This window comes from Pelodiscus sinensis, chromosome 1 (assembly GCF_052426305.1).
Source record: "Pelodiscus sinensis isolate ZL-2025 chromosome 1, ASM5242630v1, whole genome shotgun sequence".
Taxonomy (NCBI): domain Eukaryota; kingdom Metazoa; phylum Chordata; order Testudines; family Trionychidae; genus Pelodiscus; species Pelodiscus sinensis.
In genome coordinates, this window is record NC_143052.1 from 24,286,375 (window position 1) to 24,313,288 (window position 26,914).

The window sequence follows — 26,914 nt, forward strand, 5'->3', positions numbered from 1 at the left end:
AGAGCTTCTTCATGTGTTGCTCTCTTTTATAACAGTCTCCATGTGCTGTTACATATCATAAAACATGACATCAAAAGTAGCTCTAGAAACCAAAATGCCTTTGTCTCTTGAGTACCTGCCATGAGCTCTGCTGCATGTCACCAGAATCTTTAAATTGTGCCCTACCACTATCAGCAGGTACCAGTCGCTTCTGCCCAGATCCTTCTCAGCAGTGCTACTGCCACGCCAGTTATCCTCTATTCCCTGTGCATTTGGTCTTTCTTCCCTAAGCATAGCACCTTACATGTGTCTTTGGAGAAGTGGGTTGTGGAAAACAAAAAGGAAATTCAACAATTTATCAAAAACCCTTTGAATTTTAGCTTGATCCTCCAAAGGGTTGGCAACCCCTCCCTCCCAGTTTTGTGTTGTCTTCAAATTTGATCAATATGCTTACCTAGACTTACAGACAGATCTTTAATAAAGATGTTAATTAAGAATGAATGAAAAACAAATCCTGGTCGAACCCCACTGAAGACTTCCTTCCAATCTGACATCATTCCATTTACAGTTATTCATTGTTTGTGGTTGTTAAATCAGTTATGCATCCACTTAATGGTAGTCCTGACAAGCCTGAAATATCTCCATATTATGTGTCAGAACGTCATGTGTGAAATTATATCAAAAGTCTCACTAAAGTCCAGGTATATTATGGCCACCACATTCCCCCTGTCCACCAATCAGTTACCCTGGCAAAGAAAGAAACCAAGCTGGTTTAGCATGATATATTCTTTGTAAATACATGCATGCTGGTTGTAGTGATCATCTCTTCATTCTCCAGGTATTTGCAAACCGAATGTCTTATATATTGCATTAATAGCTTCCCAGGTATTGAGGTCAGGCTAATTGATCTATAGTTCACCAGCTCCCCCTTTTCCCATTGTTAAAAATGGGCATTATACTAGCCCTTCTCAAGTCTTATGAGACCTCTCCTGTCATCTAGGAGTTTGCAAATCTTATTGCCAATAGTTCTGAGATTTCTTCAGCTAATCCCTTCAGCACCTTGGAGTGAACAGCAGTAGGCCCCACTGACTTTAATTCATTCAAGTTAGTCAGAAAATATCAGACATGTTCTTTACCTATGATTATGGAGAAGGGATTGTAAGAGGAGACTCAGAATAAACCAAAGCAAAGGGAGGCATATGATGCTGCTTTGAATTATAAACAGAGGTAAATTTAACTATACAAAATTAAATGCACTTTCCAACAGCACTACCAGGGCCCATCAACCCATAAATCACTTGTGGAAAAATCGTCATCCACTGGGGTTGCATGTTAACTGGTGTATTCTGCAACTTTAGATGTTACAGGAACCTCATCTCATCATAGTCGGACAGATACCAATTCTGAGGTTACTAACCCTCCCTGAGGCTGTGTCTAGACTACAAAGTTCTATTAGGAAAAGATGCACAAATTGCGAACTGCAATTTGCGTATCTTTTTCCACTTTTCTTCCAAAAGAGGCCTTTCCGACAATTAGTCAGTCTACACTGGCCAAACGTTGGGGGGGGGAGGGGAGGAGCCTCTTTCAGAACATCCCTTCTTCCTTATAGAATGAGGTTTATAGGGATGCTGAAAAAATGTGTCTGCTTTTCCAAAAAATTTTTGGAAAAGCAGACACATTCCTTGGATGTGGCGGAGCTTTTCTGGGATCCCTCCATTATCCTGGAAAAACTCTGCAGTCTAGTTGTACCCCAATAGCTGTACTACAATATTGAATGCTCTGCATGATGAAGAGGACAAGAAGACTAACCGGCAGCTTTCTCCTCTGTCTGCCAATCCTGCCAAAGTCAGTCCCAGCCTCTGCCCCTGCAGGAAGCGGGCTCTATGCTTGTAGTGGGGAAAGGCAAGGGCCATATGAGATGGAGATGGATACTGTCCACTATCATCCCCCTGCAGACATGCAGGGATTTTCTGTTACAAAATATTGCTAATATTTCAAGCAAGCTATCCCTTCATATTCAGAATAATCTTTACTTTAGATGTGATGTTTCTTGAACAGCTGCTGGGGAAACTAATGGGAGCTGGGCTGTAATGAGCAAGGTAGAGGCAAGTAAATTGTGTTGTCATCAGCAAGTGTAGCAAACCGAATAGTACATCTCCACACTATTCAGCAGAAAAAGCACATAAACAGAAACTAGGACCAAATCTTCGCATGGTGAACCTCCAGGAACTTCCTCTCCCCTATGCAGATTATTTCCTGGGTAATGGACAATTTGGCCCTGTATCTCTGAAATCAAGGGAAGGAAAAGAGGGGTGTGAAACGGAAAAACATAGTCAAAGAAGAGGGCTTGCAAAGCATGAAAAGTGCAACAGGCTGCAAGACCTGTAGTGCGGGAGTCAGTGCAGCAAACACATAAGAAAAGAAATCAGAATGGAGATGGTGGAAAAGCACTTCAGAGGTCAGGAGGATGTGAAAATGCTACATAGGTGAAAGCAGTGGCTAGGTCAATTGATTCCACAGCAATAAATGAGAAAGACGAGTGCACAAGGCTGATGGAACTGAAAGCCTTAAAGATGAGAGGTGAGAGTCACTTATGAAAGATACACTAAGAACACAGAGGAGATGAAACAATTTAAAGTGCTGTCTGGAAGAGGAGAAAAATAATTTTAACTGAATTCTCAACAAGTAGCAAGATATCAAAGGCTCTTTTGTGTATAAAGTATCATTCACCTTCATGAACCTAAAATACTTTGTTCCCACTCCTGCACCAATCTATATACCTTTGCAGCACTCAGCACTTTACAAGACAGAGAAGCATAGAGCTGGTCAGACATTGGTGTTTATTACCCAACAAAAAATTGTGACTTTTGGGCTAAAAAAGTCTAAAACCGAAAACTGAAACTTTCAATTAAAAATTGCTGCTGTGGTACCTTATGCATAAGCACTTGAACTGCAACTCCCATGAGTCACCGTTCATCATTTCTGAGTTGAAATGTTTGTGTTTGGAGTGTTCTGCTTTTTGATGAAAATTCAAAGATCTCTATAGAAAATTGACACCTTTTGCAAAAATATTAATTCTATTGAAAAAACAGTTTCAACAGAAAATTTTCAATCAGTCCTTATAGAAGACACTCTCTTTGCTTTGCATTTGCCTGCTGTTGTTGTTTGTAACAGCTGCTGTATTTGCATAGACATACATTGAATTACCTGTGACAAAGTCTAGAAAAAACAATACATTTACTCCAGGTTTACAGCAATGTAACTGAAAACAGAATATGATTGTCATGTATCTTACCTATTGCCTTGTAAATCATTCTGACATAAGTATGAAAGATATTATAGAAAACCAAATTTGAAATACAGGTTGGATCTCCCTGATCCAGCACCCTCAGAACCTGAGTGGTCCCAAATGAGGGAATTTCCTGGACCAGGGAAGGTCCCCTGCTACCGGCCCCTCAGCTTGCTGCCCCTCCTCTCCACTGGCTCCTTTGGCCCTACTGCTAGCCAGGCAACATAGCTTCCCTAGCCCCACTGCCGGAGCTGCTTCCCCAGCCGCAGTGCCAGCATGGCAGCATGAAGCCTTGGCCCCGCTGCCATGGCACCAGCCCCACTGCTACGTGGCATGAGGTCCTGACTCAGCTGTCCTGGTACAAGCCAGCTTGTGCTGACCAGCATGCAGCCCCAGTCGGGCTGCCGACCTGCTGTGGCCCAAAATGGGTTGCCACAGCCCTGGCTCCACTGCCACAGCCACTGCCACTGCCACAGCCCCTGATGGGTTTTCCCTGCTGGGCTGCCATGGCCCAGCCTTACTGCCAGCCAGGCTGCGTGACTCTGCACACGCTGCCAGGCAAGTACGCAGTCCCGATTGGGCTGCCAGGGAACAGCCCCACTACTGGACCAGCACACATGAGCTGCCCGGGCTGCCCCTGCCCCGCTGCTATGGCCCCGCTACCACCACCGGTCTGCTAAGGTCCTGACCCTGCTACCACCAGTCTTGCTACATGTGGCTCTCAGCTATTGGCCCTCCTGCTCCAGGGCTCTCTCACTCAGGAATATCCAAGATCCTGCCATACCAGATATGTTGCCAGACAAGAGAGTCCTAGTTTTGAGAGGTGCAACTTGTAGCACATAAGAACATAGTAATGGCCATACTGGGTCAGACCAAAGGTCCATCCAGCCCAGTATCCTGTCTGCCAACAGTGGCCAATGCGAGGTGACCCAGAGGGAGTGACCCAAACAGATAATGATCAAGTGATCTCTCTCCTGCCATCCATCTCCACCCTCTGACAAACAGAGGCTAGGGACTCCGTTCCTTACCCATCCTGGCTAATAGCCATTAATGAACTCATTTCCCCCAAATACACATTTTTCATAATTCTAACCCCTATTTTACTGAATGTCTGGATTTGCGTTTGGGTTACTTAAATCTGCAGTTTCATGGAAGTGCCTTAGTCTTTGTGTAACGCTTCTTCCTGGTGGAGCCAGCAGCAGCCAGGACCAGGTTCAATATCTAGGGGTTCCTCTCCATCCATCCAACACAGAACTGGCTCAAGCCCCCACCCAGTAACCTGGGAAATTCACACAATACCATGGGTGCCTCTGAGAGGCAATGCTTCCCCACTTGCAAAGCACAAAGTCTGAGTGTAGAAAAGAAACCTTTAATAAAAGGGGAGAGAAGTAACATGTATTAATTTTGGGAAAACACGACAGAGTTCATACCCAAAACCATGAGTAAATGTCCCAGCTCAAGTAGGTTGGACAATGTTCTTTTCCTTTCAGGTTCTTAAGTCCAGCAATGTAAATGTCCCCTTCACATGCCCACCCCATTTCTGTACCCTACTCACAGTTCCTGCCCTTAGTCAGGGTAGACCCTGAATTAAAAGGAGCATCCGCAGAGTTCACCTCCCATCCTGAGTGGGGATGGAGAAAAGGAGGCATCATACTTACTCCACTGGTAACTCACCAGCCACTAGCTTGCTGCTCTCTGCCACCGCCTTGTTGGCCATTCGTCTGACTTCACTGCCACCATTCTGTTGGCCGCTCATTACACCTCTCCATTGCCATACTGCTGGCTGCTCATCATGTGGCCGTTTCTCTGCTAGCCACTCGTCACACTGCTGGCTTGTGGTGGTTTTGGCTCTGGGCCAAACCTAGTGGTTTCAGTTCTCAGTGATTTCAGCTGTCAGTTATATCAGCTCTTGGCCCAAAGCACAAGCCAGCCACAAGCAATTGGAGTAAATTTAAAATAATAAAAAAGACTCCTAATGGAGTCTGTTCTAGTTCTATCATTAGAACAGGGGGAGAGAAACAGACTGAACCAGTCTTACAGCTCATGTCTGAAGGGCAGATAGCCTGTTGATTCAGAGTCCTTCCCTTGCCCACTTCACAGAGCTTTGACAATAGAGCCCTTGTTCATCCAAGATTCTTTACTCTGACAGTCTCTCTCCTTTGAACTAAGTTAAACACAGTCTGACTTTCTGCATTCCCACAATAACAGCAAGCATGGGTGATCATATCTCACAATTTGTGACCCCTCAACAGCCAAATTGGTTAGAATGGGCAAAACATGATTGTAACAGTCGAATATCTAGCAGGCCTAAGCGAACTGAGTGAACTGTACTTACAGCTCATTCTTTAAACTGAGAATGATTCCCTTCTTTGTGTCAGGTTAAGCAGACCTGTAGTAAGTTCCCCCAGTAATTACATACATTACAATTAGTATTAACACAATTTGTGACCCAGCACCAGCCAAGATTATTACAATGAACAAAACACCATTGTAACAGCCAAATATCTAACACATCTAAGAAAAGCAGGGGCAAGCTGTATTTACATTAAACACACCCAGGATTTCTTTCCCATTCGAGCTGGCTGTAATGGAAACATTGATTCAGACTCTGCTTACATTTGTTATGGCAAGAATGTTCCTTGTGCACAGAAATAGACAACATGACCTTATGCAGGGTTTTCAAACTCTGGGTCATGGCTTCTAATGGTAAGCCACTAGCTGGCCATGAGATGCTTTGTTTACCAGATTGTCCACAGGCATGGTCACTCGCATCTCCCGGGGACTTTGGTACACCACTCTCAGTTAATGGGAGCTGCAGGAAGTGGTGCAGGCTGAGAGGAAACCTTCTATTCACGATATTGTCACAAGCATGCTCGGAAAAGTCCCTTTACCATTCAGTTTCCCCATCTGTAAAATGGGGATAATACTTTCCTGCTTTGTATAGTATTTGGAGATGCTATGTAAGAGCTACTTATTTGTTTCTATCTGTGTCTGTTTTTTTAATTCTGTATTACACTGTACTACTTGGGTTATATTATACCTTGATGTACATCTTCCACGTCACTTTATAAATTATCCACATAAAAAACAGCTTTTAATGATTTTCAGAAGCATCGTGACAAGAAAAAACATTTCTATATTCTTTAGTTGCTACCATTAGCTAGTGATTTGCAATCCACCCTAGTGGTATAGACCAACATTTAGTTGCCCTTTCCCTCTGAATTGTCATCCCCCGAGGGACCCTTTCATTCAAATGCTACTTCATCTTTCACAAGTCGGCATTACTTGTAGCGAGATTGGGTTGTGATTGATCAGAATTCTGGGAATTAAGTTTGGATATTCATATGTATTAGCAGCATGCCAGCCAAGAGCATAGTGAGCCAGCATGGTATTTTAGGGCAAATGGCAACACCCAAGAAACTTTGTTTTAACATACAAACAAAAAAATGACCAACTGTATTGTGAATGTTCTACAAAGAAATGTGAAATGAGTTTCTCTAGGATAATAAATATATTTCAGCAGTTTGAAGGCCTAATAAATCATGACAGAATTAACCAACAGTGAGCCATTCAACAGCATCATTCTTAAAAGCTAAATACATTTTATAGAGCTCATTTGTAGAAAAGTAAGGAGAAAAAATACTTCTTTCACAAATATGATTAACTTCATTCTCTCAAAAACTTGTTGAGCTTGACTTATTACAAACATTTTTATAATCCTATGGCTAATACAAAATCCTTGTAGTCGGATAATTAAAAGAATGTTGAGTCAATAATACCTGCTTAATATGGGTTAATGTACAATTTTACAAATAAAATGTCAGGTAGTGTCATGGGGTGTGACTCTCTGCCACGATGCCTCCTGCTGGTTACACTGAGAATTAGCTCTTGTTCGCTAATGACACCTCTGGCTGGTGTCTCCCCCATCACTCTGTTCTGTCCACAGTCAGACTCTGGACCCAAGTCGCTCCAGGACCATGGTGTCCTCATCAGGACACTGCTCTCTGGCAGTGTCCACTACTGTTGTCTCTCGTCCCCCTTCCAGGGGTTTATCAGCAGTCCTGTGTCTCTGCTGTCATGGTGACTGACTGTGACCTCCAAGTCTAGCCCCTCACTTCAGGGGTAAGCTGTAGTCCTACTAGGCCTCAAAACAATGGTGGCTAGATGTTGTGCAAGAGAGAAGGGGGAGACCCAGGACCACCCACTACTCTGGGTCCCAATCCAGGGATCCCCTGGCATCAGCCTTGTCCTGCCCTCCTTTGCTCCTCTCCAATGCCTTCTATTCCCTGGGCCACTTTCCCGGTGACTGTAGTGGCAAGAGCAGCAGCCTGGCAGGTCTCAGGCAAGAGCTTCCCTTGCTGGCCCTCCTGAGCCTGCCCAGCACTGCTCTAGCAAAGGAGCCGATCTGGGAACTGGTTCTGCATCTTCTCTAGTCAGGACCTAACTGACGCTTTCTGCTGGGCAGCTCCCTCTATTCAGGGCTCCTCCAGCAGGCTACATCCTGATTGTTTCTTTAAAAGAACCTAATTGGCCAAGGCTCTGTGCAGGCTCCCTCCAGCCTGCATTCACCTCTTCCAGTCAATGCAGGGCAATTGCCCCACCACAGGTAGATATTGTACTTAAATCTGAATTTTCTAGAAGAACTATAAAGATGTCCTGCTCTATGATAACAAGGAGTTCTGTGACACCTTAAAGAGTGTCAGATTTATTAGGGCATACACTTTTTCAGGTAAAGCCCATTTCCTCAGATGGATTGGAGTGGAAGTTACAGAAGCAAGAGTAGCAATAAGGAAACAGTTGCTTGTGTTAATGAAGCTAATCAAGTCAGGGTGCAAGTGGCCATTCACAGCATTTGGTCTGGAGATGTGAATATTCAGAGAGGGGGAAATGTCTTTGCACTCCAATTCACCTGATGAAGTGGTTTTTTTATCCATAAAACCTTATGTCCTAATAAATCTATTGGGGTATGGCTACACTTGCACCCTCTTTCGAGAGAGGGATGCAAATGAAGACATTCAAAATTGCAAATGAAGCCGGGATTTAAATATCCCGTGCTCCATTTGCATATTCATGTTATAGCGCTATTTCGAAATAACAGACGCTGTTAAGATGTGGTTATTTCAAGAGAAAACCCTTCTCTCAAAATAACCCTTCTTCCTCATACAATGAGATTTACCAATTATTTCGAGAGATAACCATGTCTTAACAGCGCTGTTATTTCGAAATAGCACCATCGAAAGAGGATGCAAGTGTAGACATACCCATAGTCTCTAAGGTGCCCCAGGATTCCTAGTTGTTTTTGCAGATACAGACTAACATGGCTACCTCTATGAGGCTGCTCTATTATGTGAATTAGCATAAAGTTTAGGAAATTATGCATAACATGAAGAGTGTTTTTAAAAATAGTGCTCAGGAAAGATTCTATATAGTAGGCCTGATGACAGAAGTTCTCCACCCTAGAACCGGTACAGCATGGGCAACATCTCTGTAAAATCTCTCACACTGTCTCAACTCTGAGTTTGAAGGTAGCCTATAGGAGTGACTAAAGGATACTGTCTCGTACGCATTCATGGTGTGTCTTGACTACATTTCTCTGTCGACAGAGAGATGTAGATTAGGCACATCGAAATTGCTAATGACACTGGGATTTAAATATCCACACCTCATTAGCATAAACATGGCCACCGCTTTTTTTTAAACAGAGTTTTTTTGAAAAAAACTGCAGTCTAGATGCGGATCTGTCGGAAATAAAGCCTTGTTCGACAGATCCTGTAAACCTCATTTTTTGAGGCATACAGGATCTGTCGAAAAAGGCTTTATTTTTGACAGATCCGCATCTAGACTTCCGTTTTTTGGGGGGGATTATTGAAAAAACTCCATTTCAAAAAAAAGTGGCAGCCATGTTTATGCTAATGGGGTGCAGGATATTTAAATCCCGGCTTCATTAGCAATTTCGACATGCTTGATTTGCATCCCTCTGTCAACAGAGGGATGCAGTCTAGACGTAGCCTCAGGCCTTTTTCGGAAAAGGGATGCAAATTAGACGAATAGCAATTGCTAAGGAAGTGGGGATTTAAATCTCGCTCTTCATTAGCATAAAAATGGCTGCCACTTTTTTTCCGCACGGAGCTTTGCCGGAAAAAAGCAGCAGTCTAGACACGGATCTTTCGGAAAATAAAACCTTTTCCAAAAGATCCATTATTTTAAGACGGATAAGGGATCTTTCGGAAGAGGCTTTATTTTCCGAAAGATCCGCGTCTAGACTGGTGCTTTTTTCCGGCAAAGCTGCCTGCGGGAAAAAAAGCGGCAGCCATTTTTATGCTAATGAAGCGGGGGAGATTTAAATCCCCGCTTCATTAGCAATTGCCATACGTCTAATTTGCATCCCTTTTCCAAAAAACGGATGCAATCTAGACGTAGCCTCAGTGTTTGGCACTTTTGTTGGTATAACATACTAGCTTGGGCGGGGGAAACTACTCCTCTGAAAGACATCAGGGACATCAATCTCCCATCTGCATGGAGCAGCTAAATGGGAGAGCTTACAGCGGTGCAACTGAATTAATACAACTGTGCTACTGTGAGGTCTCTGATATAGACATGGCCTAACAGTCTCCGTGGGATTGGATATATGACAGGAAAATTAAAGGCTCTAAGCTCTTGTACATCCTACTAATATCATAGCATTAATATAATTTTAAAAGTGTGTCCATTAAGCACAGTTAGATAATGAACTAGACTTTCAACTTTGAAAGCCAATTTATGCTTAGTTTATGGGCAGGAGTGTCATTTTGTCAGCCAGGTCGGAGGGCACATGTAGACCTTCAATGTACTCTGAGCTGTCCTGCTCTTCTCCCAAGGCTCTTTAGCAGTCTGAGCCCAATTTCCTAACCCCACCACCAACAGCCATGAACATGTTTCAGTCTTCCCAGACATTCTTCCTTCCAGTTTTCAGTGTTTCTTTACAAAACTCTGCTTCTCCCAACAACTGTCCCTCCCCCTCAAACACCTAATTTTTCCTCCAATTTTCACGTCAGCTTTCCTTACCCCAGGCTTGAATTCCCCAAACTTCCTTCCTCCAAGATGTCCCCACTCTAGCTTGTGGTCCTCCAGAGCAACCCTCCCCTGTAAAAGCTGGAGTTGCTGATGGTAGGGGATCATGGCTTCTCTGGGCTCCCTCTTCTCTATGTATATGAACTTATTGGGACCAAGCACAGAACAGCTTCATGCCTGCCCAGGAGGTAGAGCAGCGCCTCATGCCCACTGTTGCAGCCTTTTCCCTGCCTCATTCAGTGGCTAATTGTCAGCAGAAGGAAGAGGGATTAGTGCTTCTCAGGGCAACAGCCTCAGACACCCCATTTCCTCTTTCCCTCCCTCCCAACTATCTGCAGAAGGACAGAGATGAGGAGACGTGTTGTCATCCATTCTTCCCAAAAATACAGTCATGCTTACATGTGAAATATTCTGAGTTCAGTCCAGATCAGTGGCCTTACATTATTACTGGGTACATCTGATAACTTCATTCTAATGTTTTTAATGCAACAACAATGGCTGGCTGTGAGCAAGCTTGCCCATCATCTGAATACTCTGTGCCTACCTCCAGGCAGTGAAATAAGGGCTTTCTTGTCTACATCTGCTATTTCAGAATAGCTATTCCAGTAAATGCACCAGTGTAGACACTCCCTATACTTTCAGTTTCATGACGTGTATGCAATAATAAATAGTGTAAAAACATGTTTCAGTTGAAAAATATAATGCCCATATAAATGGAAGCTGTTATTTTTCTGAGGATAATTAGTCTCTTTCAAGAGGATTAATTATGAAATGCATTAATAAGGTGGCAGACAGTAATGCCCTCTGCAAAAAATCATCAGGGGATGCTTTTACCATTAGATTTCCCTACTTACCTCAGATTGAAAGCCTGACCGTGTAATTACATTCATTTTTGTGCAGCAGGGAAACGCTGCACCTCTTTAATGACACAGATAAATTTATTCACGACTTGCATAGTAGCTGAGGCCAGTTTAAGGTAGGTTGATGTGAGCAGTTTCAAAAGATATAAAAACATTAACATTCTTCTTTGCCACAGAGCAGCTATATCCTGTACATTTTGTCCCTGTGCTGAACATGTTTAAAATTCTGATTGTATGTGCTAGCTGGCTTCCATTAACAAGACAATTATTAATTACTTAGCTATAAACTAAAGATAGTTCAAAAAAGGGTGTAACAAAAGTCACATATTGGAGGCTCTTTATTCTAATGACTTAAGGAAGCTTTACATTTTTATTTCTAATTAACCTATCAATAGTGATGTCACTTAAATGCTCCTTAGGAATATTATCTTCTCATTATTGCCAGAAAACATGCTACCCAATTTCATAGCTCAGTTGTTTTAATGCATGGATGGAGAATATGAAATAACTTGCACTGAAACAGACTTTTTTTAGGGACAACTCCTCCCCTCCCCCCACACACACACACATACACACACACATACACTAGTTTCATATGTTCAAGAAATTAATATGCAATGGGAAAACTGAAGAATGTTTATTTTTGTGTTTACATGTCATAGGAATACTAAACAGCAGCAATTTATTCATTAATTTAATCATGTCTGTAGATGAATTAGTGGATTCTGATAGGTATTTATCTCAATTAGGACTGAAAATTCTGCCAGAGCTACATTCTTTGAAAAAAGAAACATCACATTAAATTAATGCTCACGCAAGTTTCCAGATTCTTAGCCCTGGAGACTCCATTTCCACAGAATCAGTACAGCAGAGGCAGCAGCCATGCAGGCTTCCCACAGTGACCTGCCAATGGGCTTCAACCTTCAGCTGGTGGGAACCTTTCGAGGGAGGGGGCAATAACTCATTCATGCCTTGTCCTTTTTGTTGAGCCTGCCAAGAAAGTTAGAAATCACTAGTAGAGCCAATTGCGGGGGTGGCTTTTGTGCTGTAGTGATTGCCTGCTGGGAACTGGAATGAGACCGCTAACTCATTTTACATAGGCCATTGAACTGCCATCAGATGGGCAGCTTTCATTACAACTCGGCATGCAGATCCCTTGGAAAGTTGTTGTTAAAGAAAAAAAATATCTTAACAGATTTGAAGCCACAATCTGTGGCTTTATAAGGCCCAAATGTTGGATTCTAAGGGCTACATTCTCCAAACCCTGCATACTACCTATGCTTTTGATAACTGGGTGGGGTGGAGTGCAAGTGCTTTAGTGGCTGCCACATGAAAATTGTACCAACACAACATGTTAATAGTAGATGTTAATTCTCCAGACATTTGAGGTTTTATTCAGATATGCATCCAAAAAGAGGAAGGGGATGTTTATCTAAAACATTTAGGAACTATTCAGATCATTTTATACAGTCCGCACTTAACATAACCATTTTCTTCACAGACCTCTCATGACAAACACAGAAAATAACCCTTCCTCCAGAAGGCCCTGTCTCTCCCATGGTCTAGACCAGTGTTCCCTCTAAGCTGTGGGGCAGCACAGCTTCACAGGTGATTAATCAGCCCCACCCAATCAGTCAGCTCAGTGCACAGAGCTCTGAGCCCCTGACTGGGTAGTGCTGATTATTAACCTGTGAAGCTGTGCTGCCCCACAGCTTAGAGGGAACACTAGTCTCGAGTACTCTGTTGCCATGAGATTCATTCCTCCATGCACATCTGTGGGTAGCTCCTTCTGCTGCTTGTGAGTAGGGTGGGCCCAAACTGAAGCACACCATTTCCCCCAGTCAAATTCTGGGGGCAGACAGTCAGCTGGCTGCCTTCTTACTTATCCAACAAGAGAACAACATAATCTTTCAGTCCCAGCTACTGTCATTGCACACTAGTATGGTCACATGCTGGGTTGGCAAAGCCTAGGCTATGCAAGGCTGCTATATTAAACAGGCCATTCTCACAACATCATTTAATTTTAGGGCAAATAGTGCCATCAATTATAAAAGCACAGGGGCCCAGATCCACAAAGGGACTTAGATTGACTTAAGATTGTAGTGTAGACATGCCCCATGTTAGCTCGACTTTCACCCACCACAGTAACTGCTGCACTGGTTAATGTCCACACTACTCTCCTTCTGTCTGTGGTGTGTGTCTTCACAAGGAGTACTTCTACTGACTAAACAGGGGCAACGTGGGGAGCTGAGAGCCAGGGCTGTTAACTCCACACAGCCACCCACTGGGAGCCCAGCTGCCCCCCAGGACCGGGCTTCTCACCTCAAGCAGGGAGATTCACACCCAGAGTCTTGACAGCTGCAATGCACCCAGTGGGGAACCAAGAGCTTGGAAGGGCAGCCAAACTCCAGCAGGGAGTGAGGAGTCCAGGCAGCAGCCCAAACTGGGAGCCTGGGTCATAAGCCAGCTTGCAGCAGAGACTAAGTGGAGCCCTGACATTGACAAGACAACTGAGGATGGAGGATATGCAATATCTACATAGAAACTATGTTGCACTAACTACACTGACAAAGGAGCTTCACTGACAAAAGCATTATGCCTCTGGCGGTTTGGCTGTGAAGATATTATGTTGATGTAGTAGGACTCTTAGGGCTTTCCAGAGGATGAATGTTCCGGCGGTTGAATTCCTGGGGTTCAGTTTAGTGGGTCTAGTAAAGACCTGCTAAATGGGATGCTAAAGGCTCCTCCATCCACTACACTACTCCTCAGAGTCGCAAAGAGTAAGGGAGGCCAACAGGAGCATTTCTTCCATTGACCTGCTACTGTGGGGCCACCCCAGAAAATCAATGTAAGTTAAGTCGACTCTAGCTATGCAGTTGTTGTAGCTGGAATTGCATATCTCACATTGATTTTCTCCGACAGTGTACATGGCCTTATGTGGGTGGGAGCAAAGCTATACTTTGTACACTGACATAGTTAGGTCAATATAAGCTGCCTTACATCGACCTGTGGACTGCAGATCAGGCCTTTGGCATGACAATGCGGATTATCACAAAGCCTAACCTCTAGGCACTAGTAAAACCATCAGGTATGTTCAGCAGCAACCTACCCAATTAGGCCCCATGGATGAAATAGGCATTCCCTGATTTATGGATCACATCCCAGTGGAAAGGGGTTGTTCTGGAGCTAAGGTCTCGTGCAATAGGCAGTCCTGACAGACTGCAGTGTTTTGCAGAAATACCACATTACAATAATGACCAGATTTCAAACAGCTCTGACCCAGGCCCCTAAGTGAAGTGGCTAGATGTTCAAAGGCATTTTGCCTGCAGTGGTTTCCATTGTTCCCATCAGAGACTGCTGGGCCATGAGTGCTCTTTAAAATCTGGCCACTAGGTGTCCAAATGAGAACTGAGCTCTCTTGTAAACCTGGTCCGAGTGCCTCAACTGAGGTTTGTAGGGGGCCAATCTCCCCTGGAGATGTTAATTAGTGGACGTAGGATTTGGGCCCTTTCAAAACTTCTCTCATGTTTTTTCACATTATTTTGTATTTTAAAAAAGTTGAAAACTCTCTAGTGACTAGATGCCTTCTGCCTATGTCGCAAGAAGTATTTTAATCCATTAAAAAAATAGGAAAGGTTATTTTAATAGCAAGTTAATTTCTTCAGTTTGGCCAATGAGACCAAAACACAGGAACCAGAGGGGTGAGGAGGTGATATTAACTTAACCTTTTTACATATTAAAATGGATTACAACCTCTGACCGCTCAGGAATGCAAAGGAGTTGCTATGAGCTTTACAAAAAGGACTGTAGTCTGACTCATAGTTTTCCTGAATGCCCACTTCCAAAGATTTTTAATCAAGCAGCTTTAAAAGCACCTCTTTCATTTGATCTACACTGGCACTTCCTATCTCAGGGTATGTCTACACTACCCCCCTAGTTCGAACTAGGGGGGGTAATGTAGTCATACGGAGTTGCAAATGAAGCCCGGGATTTGAATTTCCCGGGCTTCATTTGCATAAATCCGGCTGGTGCCATTTTTAAATGCCGGCTAGGTCGGACCCCGTGCCGCGTGGCTACACGCGGCATGGACTAGCTAGTTCGGATTAGGCTTCCTAATCCGAACTAGCTGTACACCTTGTTCCACGAAGCGTACAGCTAGTTTGGATAGGAAGCCTAATACGAACTAGCTGGTCCGTGCCGCGTGTAGCCGCGCGGCACGGGGTCCGACCTAGTCGGCATTTAAAAATGGCGCCGGCCGGATTTATGCAAATGAAGCCCGGGAAATTCAAATCCCGGGCTTCATTTGCAACTCCGTATGACTACATTACCCCCCTAGTTCGAACTAGGGGGGTAGTGTAGACATACCCTCAGTGCTAAGTGCATGACATCATACAATCTTCATAGTCTCCTTCTCTCTATTCTTTCCTACATTATATTTGGTACAGTCATTTTAAAATTAAATACATATGACCAGCAGCCAAGTACCTCCCACTGTGTGAAGGCTCTAAAGGCAGGCAAATAGAGTTCTGAGCCTATTGAGCTACTACAATGCAGACAAGCTGTCCTCGCACTGATAAATACTATTCTTTAACCTACACAGCTATTTTTCAGAGTGGTTCTTCCTGAGTCTCTGATCTTCAGCAACCGCCTCTTGTTTATATTACCATTGCTACTTCCGATATCATCCCGTATTGCATTTTGGGGTTTGGTTACAGGCAAAATGAATTAGCGCTTTCTTCAGCACAGCTGCAAACTATTAACAAAATGGCTGGTGTCCTACTAATAACATGCTCACCAACCTGTCACTTGGCCACATGGCTCATTAACTATCCGACAAAACCAGGAGGTGGCTGTGTAATTCCAGCACTGAATGATCTGCATAGGAATTGCTTTATATGCATTCTTCCCCTACCAGTTTGTGCCATACTGACCAGATATGGCTGAAAGCAATCTCTCCCCTATTCACCAATGTGATGTACTTCAGGCTATAAAATTCAGAAGAGGTTTGACACTCCCAAGAGTGCCAATGTAGACACAGCCGAGAGGAATAAGGGATCTTCTGGAAAAGGCTTTATTTTCCGAAAGATCCCGTCTAGACTGGCGCTTTTCTCCAGCAAAGCCCCGAGCCGGAAAAAAGTGGCAGCCATGTTCATGCAAATGCCGCGGGGGATATTTAAAACCCCCGCGGCATTTGCAATTCTGACTTGTCTCATTAGCATCCCTTTTCCGGAAAAGGGTGCCAATGTAGACACAGCCTATGACTTTTGCCAGAAGAGGCAATGCAAATGAAATGCGGATTAGCATTTTCTCATGCTTCATTTGCATAACCTCTTCAGATCTGTTTTTGCGCAAGGGGTTTTTGCGCAAAAACAAGCAGTGTGGACGTTTCCTTTTTGTGCAAAAACCCATTTTGTGCAAGATCTTCATACCTCCTTTTTTGAGACATAAGGCATAACTCTTGATGAGTTCTCCCATTACTGCTAAAGGTATATGGTTAATTTACCACATACAATAGAAAAGGTAATGTATTCAAAACTGCTGTGAAATATATGTCAATTTGCATCCACGCTTCAAGTTTGAGAAGTGACAGATTCCTTTAATAAAACTAGTTATTAAATAACCTATCCTCTTCCATAGAACATACAAACCTGAACAAATTAAGCCCCACAACACCTCTTACGCATCTGATAAGTATATGGCCCTGTTTTATGGAGAAGAAAACAAGGGCACAGAAATAATAATGAACCTGACTGTGAACATTAGTCTAATGGCACATCTGTGGCAGCAGAGCTAGAATTAGAATTCAGTAGTTCCTTGGGCCGACTCTAGCTCTCAGTTCATTAAGCTATACTATCCCATCACTTAGAAAGAGCAGGACAAGTTTTGTTATGAATTCATAATTCAGAATATGATCTCACAAGCACCATAATGTAGCTACTTAACCTATGAAATAATTAGCTTAGAACACTAAACTTTCCAAATTTATTTAATACTAGCACTTTAACTGGTACTGCAAAATAGGATGATGTTCACTTAGTATGATTAGGATATCAACATTGATAGGCCAGTGTCCCTATCCCATGAATTTCAGCAGCCTATGTAACAGCAGCAAAGCCAATACAGTAATGCTTTCAGTAGTAATCAATCCAGCATAGAAGAGATGAAAAAGTTACAATGACTCCAACACTCAGCCAGTTCACAAAATCTTTTATAAAGACGGTCTGACACATGTTTCTACCACCATATATTAGTTTTAACAAAAGATGAATGATATACTGTGGCATATTCAGAGTACATTCTGGGGCTGGGAATGATCTGTTGATAATATCTGTTGATAATCTGTTGATAATATCTTTCAGATAGCTAGGAGCAAATGAACCTTCATGTCATTCATGCAATCTATGATCCACTTAATATGCCTATGTTTTTAAATGCTCATTTTACTGTAGTTTTTGCCTGACTATCTGATATTTTTCTTACCTGACAGGTGGGGGATCAAATAATTGAAATCAATGGGGAAAGTACAAGGGACATGACACATGCCAGAGCAATAGAGCTAATCAAGTCTGGTGGCAGGAGAGTGCGGCTCTTGTTAAAGCGCGGAACAGGCCAGGTCCCGGAATATGGTGGGTTTTCATTTTTTTTCCATTAGTGTGTGTGTGTGTATTTAAATTACATGTATTGTATACTAAATATCAGTTACACATTTCAGTCCCAACACTTAAGCACATACTTAAGCACTTTTCTGAATATGGGTAGATTTATGCACAAGCTTAAGTGTTTTCTTATAATGGGGCAGAAAATATGACTACATCAGTTGCAACTATGCCAACCCTGTACCAGCAATGCTTAAAGTATATCTTTTGGCAGGATCACTTTGAACTCATTAGTGGCATCTTTGAGTGTGCTAGGAGTGGTTCATGCATCCTTATAATCTTGGTTCATAAGATGGTCCTTTTTAATACATGTCTATTGGTATTTCTCTGTACATTTGGAGTCATGTGGCTGATCCCACTCCCATCAATTCAATGGCAAAACTCCCACTGATTTCAGTTGTGCACAACTTAACGTATAGTGTTCATTTTGAAATTTATTTCTTTCATTTAGTTACATAGGCAACATAATGAAAGTCAGTTCTGAATAAAGAGACAGCATTTGCTCTTTTGAATATTGTAACACAACCCTGTAATCTTACATTTTGTTTTGTGTCTCTAATTCCTGGGAATTTTTATGTTCCAATTTTTAAAAAAAGCTTCTAAAAAGCGTGTCTAATTTCAGGCAATATTGAAATATATTAGTTATCTGACAGATTTCAATGGTGTCTGTTTTGTAAGTTTGTTCTCATGAATATCTTGAAATGTAACCAATATATCAATAGATGTTTAGCCCCAAATCCTGCAAATGTTTACTCATTCTTAAATTTTCCACCATGAAAAATAATATAGGTCTACTCAGATTAGCTAAATTAAGCCTGTGCATAAGTACTTGTAGGATTTGGATCCTTATAGCGCATTTAAAAATAATGTTATTTCCCTCTCATCTATAGAAATTCTTCTGACATTATTACCACCAATATTTATATATGGTAAGAACTGTTACATAAAATACAGAAAAAAAGAAAAACTACAGACTTATATAGACCTTCTAATAAAATCCCAGAGCTCTAAGAAAATAAATAAGAAGATAGTCACTAAGTAAAGTTTAGTATTACAATCAGTCAATGGGAACTAGACTTCTATGTACCCAAATTCCTTTTGAAAATGAGATTTAGGCTCTGAAATAGGTTAAGCATTGTCACATTGAGTACAGCATCCCCTGAATGCCTTTAAATATTTGGGACAAATGTATTAAAATAGTCTCCAAATAAAAAATAATACAGTAAAATCGCTGATAAAAGGAGTAAATCAATTCCCACCACTTAGTAACGAGCTCTGCAAGGGGTGAATTACCTCTGATGATAAAGCTTCTCTGGGTAAAGAAGTGGGGAAGCCCAAAAAAGAAAAATACCATTTATCATTGCTGTTATGTTTTTCCATGGGGACCAACTAGTGTTTGTTTTTAGAAATCCACATAAGAAGGTGTCACCGTGTCCTTGTGATGCTAGACTCATAGCCCTAAAAACTACCATAGAACACAGGAATTCCTGGTATTCCATCTATATCCTGTCTCCAGTCTCTTCTGATTGGAGTTTTACTTTATACAGAGTTACTTGAAAATAGATTAGCATGAACAAGCATCTGAGACGGTTGGCCTTTTTAATTGCTGAATAATTATAAACACTGAAAAATGGTGATTTGCCGAAAATAGAATAATCTGAAATTCACCTGTCAGTATTTCTCTGTCAATGATGTTGCTCCAATAATTAGATTATATTGCCAGTGAATTATAGACTATTTAATGGTTTGTTTTCTTACTTCTAAGCAGTCACTCAGCAGACACTGGGATTTTACATTGCTTTTTACTCTGTATTGTATATTCGAATTCTAGTAATGTAATTGTAATGTAATCACAGCTTTATCCCTCACTATGGCAATAGCTAGCCCTATGGACAGCACAGAGCTCCACTGAACTCAACGGGCGTTGGTGCACCTTCATGTCATTGCAGGATTGGGGTTTACATCACAATTATTTATTGCAGTGTGTTCACTGCAATAGATTTTCATATTTTTTTAAAGTTTTTTCTCCTATCTAACCTACATCTTCTTTGCTATAGACTGTGTCTATTACATCTTGTTCTACCTTCAGTGGACATGGATATCAGTTGATAACTGTCCCCCTCAGGCTAGCCCAGAAGCTGCAGGGTTGTTGCATGTTTTTAAACTTTCACTCTACTGAATTCTAACAGTAAGCAAAGCTATATGAAAAAAAACTGTAGGATGCAGGACATATAGTCAGTCCGGTTCAGTATTGAGTCTATGGGAGTCTTTCCATTGTCTTCTCTGTAAGATGGATTAGGCCCTGAATGACTTAAAATGGCTGTCCAACCATTTAAAACACAAAATATATAGTTTAAACAATTTATGCCACCTGAAATTTAATTTAAGTTTCTGAGTTCCACGATTATATGTTCTTTGCAAAGTAGGTCAATTTTTCACCTAATCTCCATGCTTAGGATGCATTGTGCAGCATATCCTAGTTACACTTAATCAGGAGTTGGAGTTCGGTGCTTACTTTAAAAAAAGATGTCTTTATTTACAAAAAAAAAATATTATGTTACTGAAATGTAATACTATCGTATGTTCATTGTCCTGGAAGATTACATTTAAAAATACAGGGTAGAGTAAAGATTAAACTTGTTAAAAAGTTTCTCTTTCAAAATATGTAGCTATATTAAAAGAAAATGGTTTGGGGATGGGGTGCCTGGAGTTGGCAGGGTTTTGTTTGTGATGGGTTGAGAGTGTGGATTTATGTGTTCTTTTAAATACTATGTAAGTATGTAGGAGGTCAGAAAGGTAGACACTTTTTGATAGTCATATAATGTAATTATCACATTTTAAATTAAAAGTTAAATTTATCCTTTATATTTTGTGGTGTCACTCCCATTAATATCAGCTCAAGTCTCCCAGCTACTGCCCCTTCCTCTTCTGGAAACATTAGAGTTAGTATCTGTCCAACATCAGAAGTTCATAGTGAGAAAACTTTACCTTAGTGTCTCACCTAGTAAAGGTATCAGGGCACATTATGGTTATGGTTGGTCAGAGAAGGAATTTTAGTTTATGTTATTTCTTCCCTTGGACCTATTTTTCTCTACAAAGCAGGGCTTTATAAGCAGAGCTAAACCACATCTCTTAGGGTATGTCTACACTTGCACCCTCATTTGAACTGGGGATGCAAATGTAGGCATTCGAAATAGTCAATGAAGCGGGGATTTAAATATCCCGCACTTCATTAGCATGATCTCGCTGGCGCGTTACTCCGATCAACAGCTGTTTCGAAAGTGAAAGTGCACGCCAGGACACATTTGTTCGAACCAAACCCCTTGGTTCGAACTAACATTATTCCTCCAAAAAATGAGGAGTAACGTTAGTTCAAACCAAGGGGTTTGGTTCGAACTAGCATGTCCTGGCGCGCATTTTCACTTTTGAAACAGCTGTTGATCGGAGTAACACGCCGGCAAGATCATGGTAATGAAGCACAGGATATTTAAATCCCCACTTCATTGACTATTTGGAATGCCTACATTTGCATCCCTAGTTCAAACGAGGGTGTAAGTGTAGACATACCCTTAGTGACTTATTTTCTGCTCTTTATTGACACTACAGCCCTACTGATGTGCTGTGTCATTATTTATCTAGAGACCATCTAGTAGCACAGTATTTATATTATCTTTCCAAGGAGATGGCCATCCCTTCCATGTTGTGAGTTAGCTGAATCCTCTCTCTGGTTTCCTTCAGCCACTGATTAGAGATACTGGAGCACAACAGTCTTTTTTCCTTCATGTCTGCAGGCAGTTAGTTGCCTATTTCATCTGCAATTAGCATTATAAACATAATTATACATACAAAGTAATAAATGAAGCATCACTATTTTCAAAGTCAAATATTTTTCTTTCATAGGTCCTATTTCCCCAGCTTTAGCAATACTATTTTTCCAGTTTCCAACACGATTGTATCTCTGGCCAGAACTTCTAACCCCCTTCCTTCTTTCCAGTTACTTATTGCTACCTAGATACCTCATTCCTAGTTGTTAATCATTATGAGAGAAAAGAAAATATTTAGTGAACAAACTACCAGGTCCAATGCATTTCTTAAAGCAACCTTCATTGATACTCTCTATATATAGTTTTTCATGAGTATTTTAATTTACAGGTAGTGTTCAGGGCTTATTACCAGTTGTAATTCATGAATTCACACAAAAATGTTTTTTTCCTGATATGACTTTAAAAACCGAGTTTGAGGGTTTATGAAAAGTAGGTTGCATTTTTAGACATCTATCCTGCCAAACGTAACATCATAATATGCTTGAAAGTGGGACTTGCGTGCCTCAATCTTTGCAGAATTGGGGCCTTTTCTTATTTAAGGGATGGAGATTTTTGCAATTTAGTTAAAATGTGACGTTTCAGAACACTCAAATACTATGATTAGCAGTGACTCATTTTTCAAGAAGCCTTGAAGATGCTCAGCTGTTTCAGTTTTAGCACAGCCACAGTGACTATCACTGAAAATGACAGAGCTAATACCAATACAGACTTTTCATATGAAGGAATTTGCTTTACGATTTTGAAATTCAATAAAACTCTTCAATTCTATGAGTTACAGCTCCTTTAAAAAGCACCTCAAGATGTCTTCCACAGTACAGCAGAATCTGTTTCGCAAATATATATGTATAGTACCTCAATCTTTTACTAATATGAAGACTTACTGCATGCTTGTTAGTCTTGACTTTACAGAAAATCTTTTTCCTATTGTTTATAAGCTTTTTACTCAGCTGTCCTAAACTTACTAAGCATTCTTTGTTCTAACAATAGTAATATATCTTTATGTCACTGGTTCTGTTAATTCTAATGATTGGTCCTAGGCTGTTCCTCCCCTTCCTTTAGGAATGGTACCTTCCAGTCTCTCCATGTGCATGAAAAGTGACAAGCATGGGTCCCCATATTTCTACTTATTGGGCCACCCTAAAGACACGGTTTGTAAACTCTGCATGTATATTATCATTCTCTAATATTCTTATGTTTCAAACAATTGTTTTAACTGAGACTTTTCCAACTTTTTCTTACACTTCAGTTCGTTCAAAGGCTTCCTACTATTTTGAACTATACTTAATAGCTGAGAACCTAATCAACTAAAAAGAACACCTATCTATTTTAGCCCCTTAAGAATGTATTTTCATTTACTAGATGGGAGCGTAGCCCTGTAACTTCCACTGCTGCTAGTGGGAGAAGCCCGGCTATGTCCCTTTGAGAAGGTATCTTCTTGTATTTGTAACAAAGATTTATGCTATAAAGACAACTTTCCTAAGTTTCCTAACTTTCCTAAAAGTTTTTAGAAGCTTATGCCATGATTTTACCCCATTCTGATGGTACTTGGCTCCCCAAAATGTTGTTAATATGCATATGGAAGTTATACCTTGACCTAAAATAATGATACTGTGCTTTTGTTTGAACATACCGTAGTATACTTTAAAATAATCAGATTCAGATTACACAACTTTGCACTCAATTTCAGGTGGTTTCCCTTCATAAATAAAGTCTTATTACCTGATTTGTTCAAGCTTATAATATATATTCAGAAAGGAAACATTTATTTTTCCTGGTTCGTATTGATGGTGGTCATTAGAGAAAACTCAAAAGTAATCTCTGTTGATGCATTTAATGGTTATGGAAGTCTCTCACATAATAGCTTTGTGCAATGTAATATTTTCATTAGATCTGTGGCCTATAGGCAGAAAAATCCAAAGCACCTAAAGCAAAAAGGTTGCAAACAGAGAGGGAGGTTTCCAAGGGTAACTTACTGCCATTAAGGCCTTTGAAAATCTCCTCCAAATACAAGGCCAAAATTTCAGATCCTCTAACAATGTTCTCACATAATATGCAGTCTCATTAGTGAAGTGTGTGTGCAGTAGTCCATTATTAGGCATCCAGATCAGTTAGTTACCCATCTGATTATCCTTTGCAAATGAGGTTTTCCAGTTTGTGAATCCAAATGTAACTTTGCATATACAGATTGATATACCCATATATTTTGCTGGCACAATATTAGAGGTGGTTTGAAATGATTTTGCTAACAAATTTTACAGTTGTATCCGGTACTTAGATTTGTTTGAACATCTGAGACAGTGCTAAGGTGCTCTGGAAGGGAATTCATTACTTAGTAATGCAGAAATCAGGGTTGTACCATTTTATACAATGTTATCTCACCTCACTTTAGCTCCAGGCTCATTGGCAAACACAGTACAGTTAATCTTTCAAGATACCGAGAGGTAAGATCATGCAGACATAGGGAGCTACAATATGTAGCTATATCAGCTAAATCTAAATTCACAAATAGACAAGTTAGATGACCTTGTCTCCACCATGAACACTATTTCATATACCTATGATTTTGCAGCGTATACACACACAGGCTGTCTCTAGACTGGCAAGTTTTTCCGGAAAATCATCTGCTTTTCCGGAAAAACTTGCCAGCAGTCTACACTGGCCGCTTGAATTTCCGGAAAAGCACTGACGATCTCATGTAAAATCATCGGTGCTTTTCTGGAAAAACTATGCTGCTCCCGTTTGGGCAAAAGTCTTTTTCCGAAAGACTTTTGCGCCAAAGGGCCAGTGTAGACAGCATAGTTCTGTTTTCCGCAAAAAAGCCCTGATCGAGAAAAAGGCGATCGGGGATTTTTTGCGGAAAACCGCGTCTAGTGCTTTTGCGGAAAAGCATCCTGCCAATCTAGACATGCTTTTCCGAAAATGCTTTTAACGGAAAACTTTTCCATTAAAAGCATTTTCAGAAATTCATGCCAGTGTAGACGTAGCCACAATGTATACGCTTTGTGGCGTTAAGATAACAAACACAGAAAGTTGTTGCCTCCTAAAACAGGTAGATGTTTACATTATCTATCAATGTATGTTAATTTACTTGTACTCAGTGACTCAGCTATGGTTGACTGGCTGCCAATTTTCTAATTATTATTTGGCCTTATTTAGGGTTCCCAATTTTCAAATCCCACAGAACTGATCACTTTAGCCTTGCCCTTTTCCCAAGGTCACACCTTCTACTCTGCCCTTTCTCCAAGGCCCTGCCCCTAGCTCACTACATTCTCCCTTCTCTTAGTGGCTTACTTCCCCAGCCCTCTCACTTTCACTGGTCTGGGACAGGGGGCTGGGGTGTAAGAGGGAATGAGGGCTCCATCTAGGGGGCAGGGCAGGGGACAAGGGGTTCAGGCTGTGGGAGGGGGCTGGAGATTGAGACAGGGAGTTGGGATTCAGGGGGATGGGCTCCATCTAGTGTTATAGGTTCTGGGGTAGGGCCTGGAATGAGGGGTTTAGACTGCAGGAAGGGGTTCCAGGCTGGAAGTTGAAATAGAGAGGTTCAGAGTGTGGTAGGGGACTCTGGGCTGGAGCATTGGCTTGGGGTGCAGGCTCCATCTGGGGATGTAAACTCTCAGGTGAGGCTAGAGATGAGAGGTTTGGAGTGCAGAAGGGGACTCCAGATTTGGGGGGGAGGCTCTAGAATAGGGCAGGGGTTTGGTGCTTGGGGTTTGGGCATGGGGTTACCTCTGATAGCTCCCAGTCATCAGTGCAGTGGGGAGGCTAAGGCAAGCTTCCTGCCTGTCCTAGCACCACGTACAATGCTGTGCCCCAGAAATGGCGAGCAGCAGATTAAGCTGCTAAGGCAGCCAAGACTAACCCACGGCTCATGAGCCACATGCGGCTCTTGCCCTACAAAAGTGCAACTTACGAAGTCGCTCCTGTGCCACCTCCTCCCCCACCCCCCCGCATGGCCCTGCCCCACACCGGCTCCCCTCTTTCAACCATCTGGCAACCCTAGATGTAGCACCAGACCATTCATGGGGAAACCCCACCACTACAGGAACATCACCAGGATCAGCAGCACAGCCCCAGCCCCACCCAACATGGCCCCCAGTCCTTAGGCCAGCCTGCACTAATCCCCTCTATAAATTCCCCAGGCCAATCTACACAGCCTATCCCCAGTCCCTCCCACACCCTGGGCAAGCCCTGGGGAGAAGCCAGCAGAAAGTTGTATGTCCACCCCACCCCCTGCACCAGTCTGTGAAGCCCCACTCATTCCCTCCCCCATGATATCAACTGACCATCTTAGAAGCAGAAAGCTTGCTGTGGAAATTAATTAACAAATTACTGCTGCCATGCCACTTATTTTATTTTAATTTAATTAGTATTTCAAGTATTTCTTAAAATCCACCCATCCCTTCTGTATCTTAATTCTCAGCATTTCCGCTTGCACCTTTTATAACAGCCCAATGAATCATTCAATATAATAGCCAGGATAATGGCTTTTTATTTACTTTATTACTTTAAAAAAAATCTTTTCTTATGGAATAGAGTATTTTGGGGCCCATCAAAAATTGCTTGCTTAGTAAAATTGAGCTACATCACTGACTTGCTTTAACAATGAAATCTAAAGCTCGTAAGAAATGTGAATGAACTTCCTGGACTTTTGTTACTGCTTGTGTAATTGTAAGATCAGCTGCCATGATGCCCTACAAATATTGACAGTCAAGTAAGTCAACGTCGAAGTGATTAAAAACTGCTCCAGTGAATACATGTAATGACAAAGTATATTCCCATCCATCACAAAGTATTTTGAAACTAAAGAGGGGCTGGCTTGATATGCATTTTCCCCTCGATTTTTCCAGTCCAGCATACATTTTAGAAAGCAGTGGGCATTTGAATACGCAGTACTGAGACACTATCTAGTATCACATCTCAAACAGTAATTTCAGGAAGGTATTCGCTCAAGCGAATCTCATAAATCACACCGCCAGCAACTCTGAATATTCTTCTAACCTGGAGATAAAAGGAACCTGGAGGTTCAGAGTTAGAACATGCCACTGCTCATGCATCTGTGAGGAGGAAGGGAGAGGTGGGAGCCAAATGCTGAAGAAGTATGCAGGAAGAAGGAAACCACAAAGGAGGCAATAAAGGGTTGGTTTGCAGGCATAGGCGGCAGCTATAAGAGGCGTTGCCTCCCCTGGTTTTAGTGCCCACCCACATACCTCATCCTATCCCAGTTCTGAACTGGCAGCTGCAGTTTAATGAATCTTC

At 41.8% G+C, this 26,914-nt stretch overlaps 1 protein-coding gene across 18 annotated transcripts in view; it reads left to right on the forward strand.

Moving 5' to 3' along the window:
* Window positions 1–26,914, forward strand: part of MAGI2 (membrane associated guanylate kinase, WW and PDZ domain containing 2) — a 1,124,289-nt gene that overhangs the window by 1,072,866 nt on the left and 24,509 nt on the right. For 16 of the 18 annotated variants that reach the window (XM_075926590.2, XM_075926502.2, XM_075926510.2 and 13 more), the window contains one exon: window positions 17,666–17,804. In XM_075926590.2, the coding sequence (XP_075782705.2) occupies window positions 17,666–17,804 (139 nt within the window). Of the gene's footprint in view, window positions 1–17,665; window positions 17,805–22,717; window positions 22,807–26,914 lie in introns of all 18 variants that reach the window. The other 2 variants (XM_075926597.2, XM_075926601.2) reach the window with 1 other exon arrangement.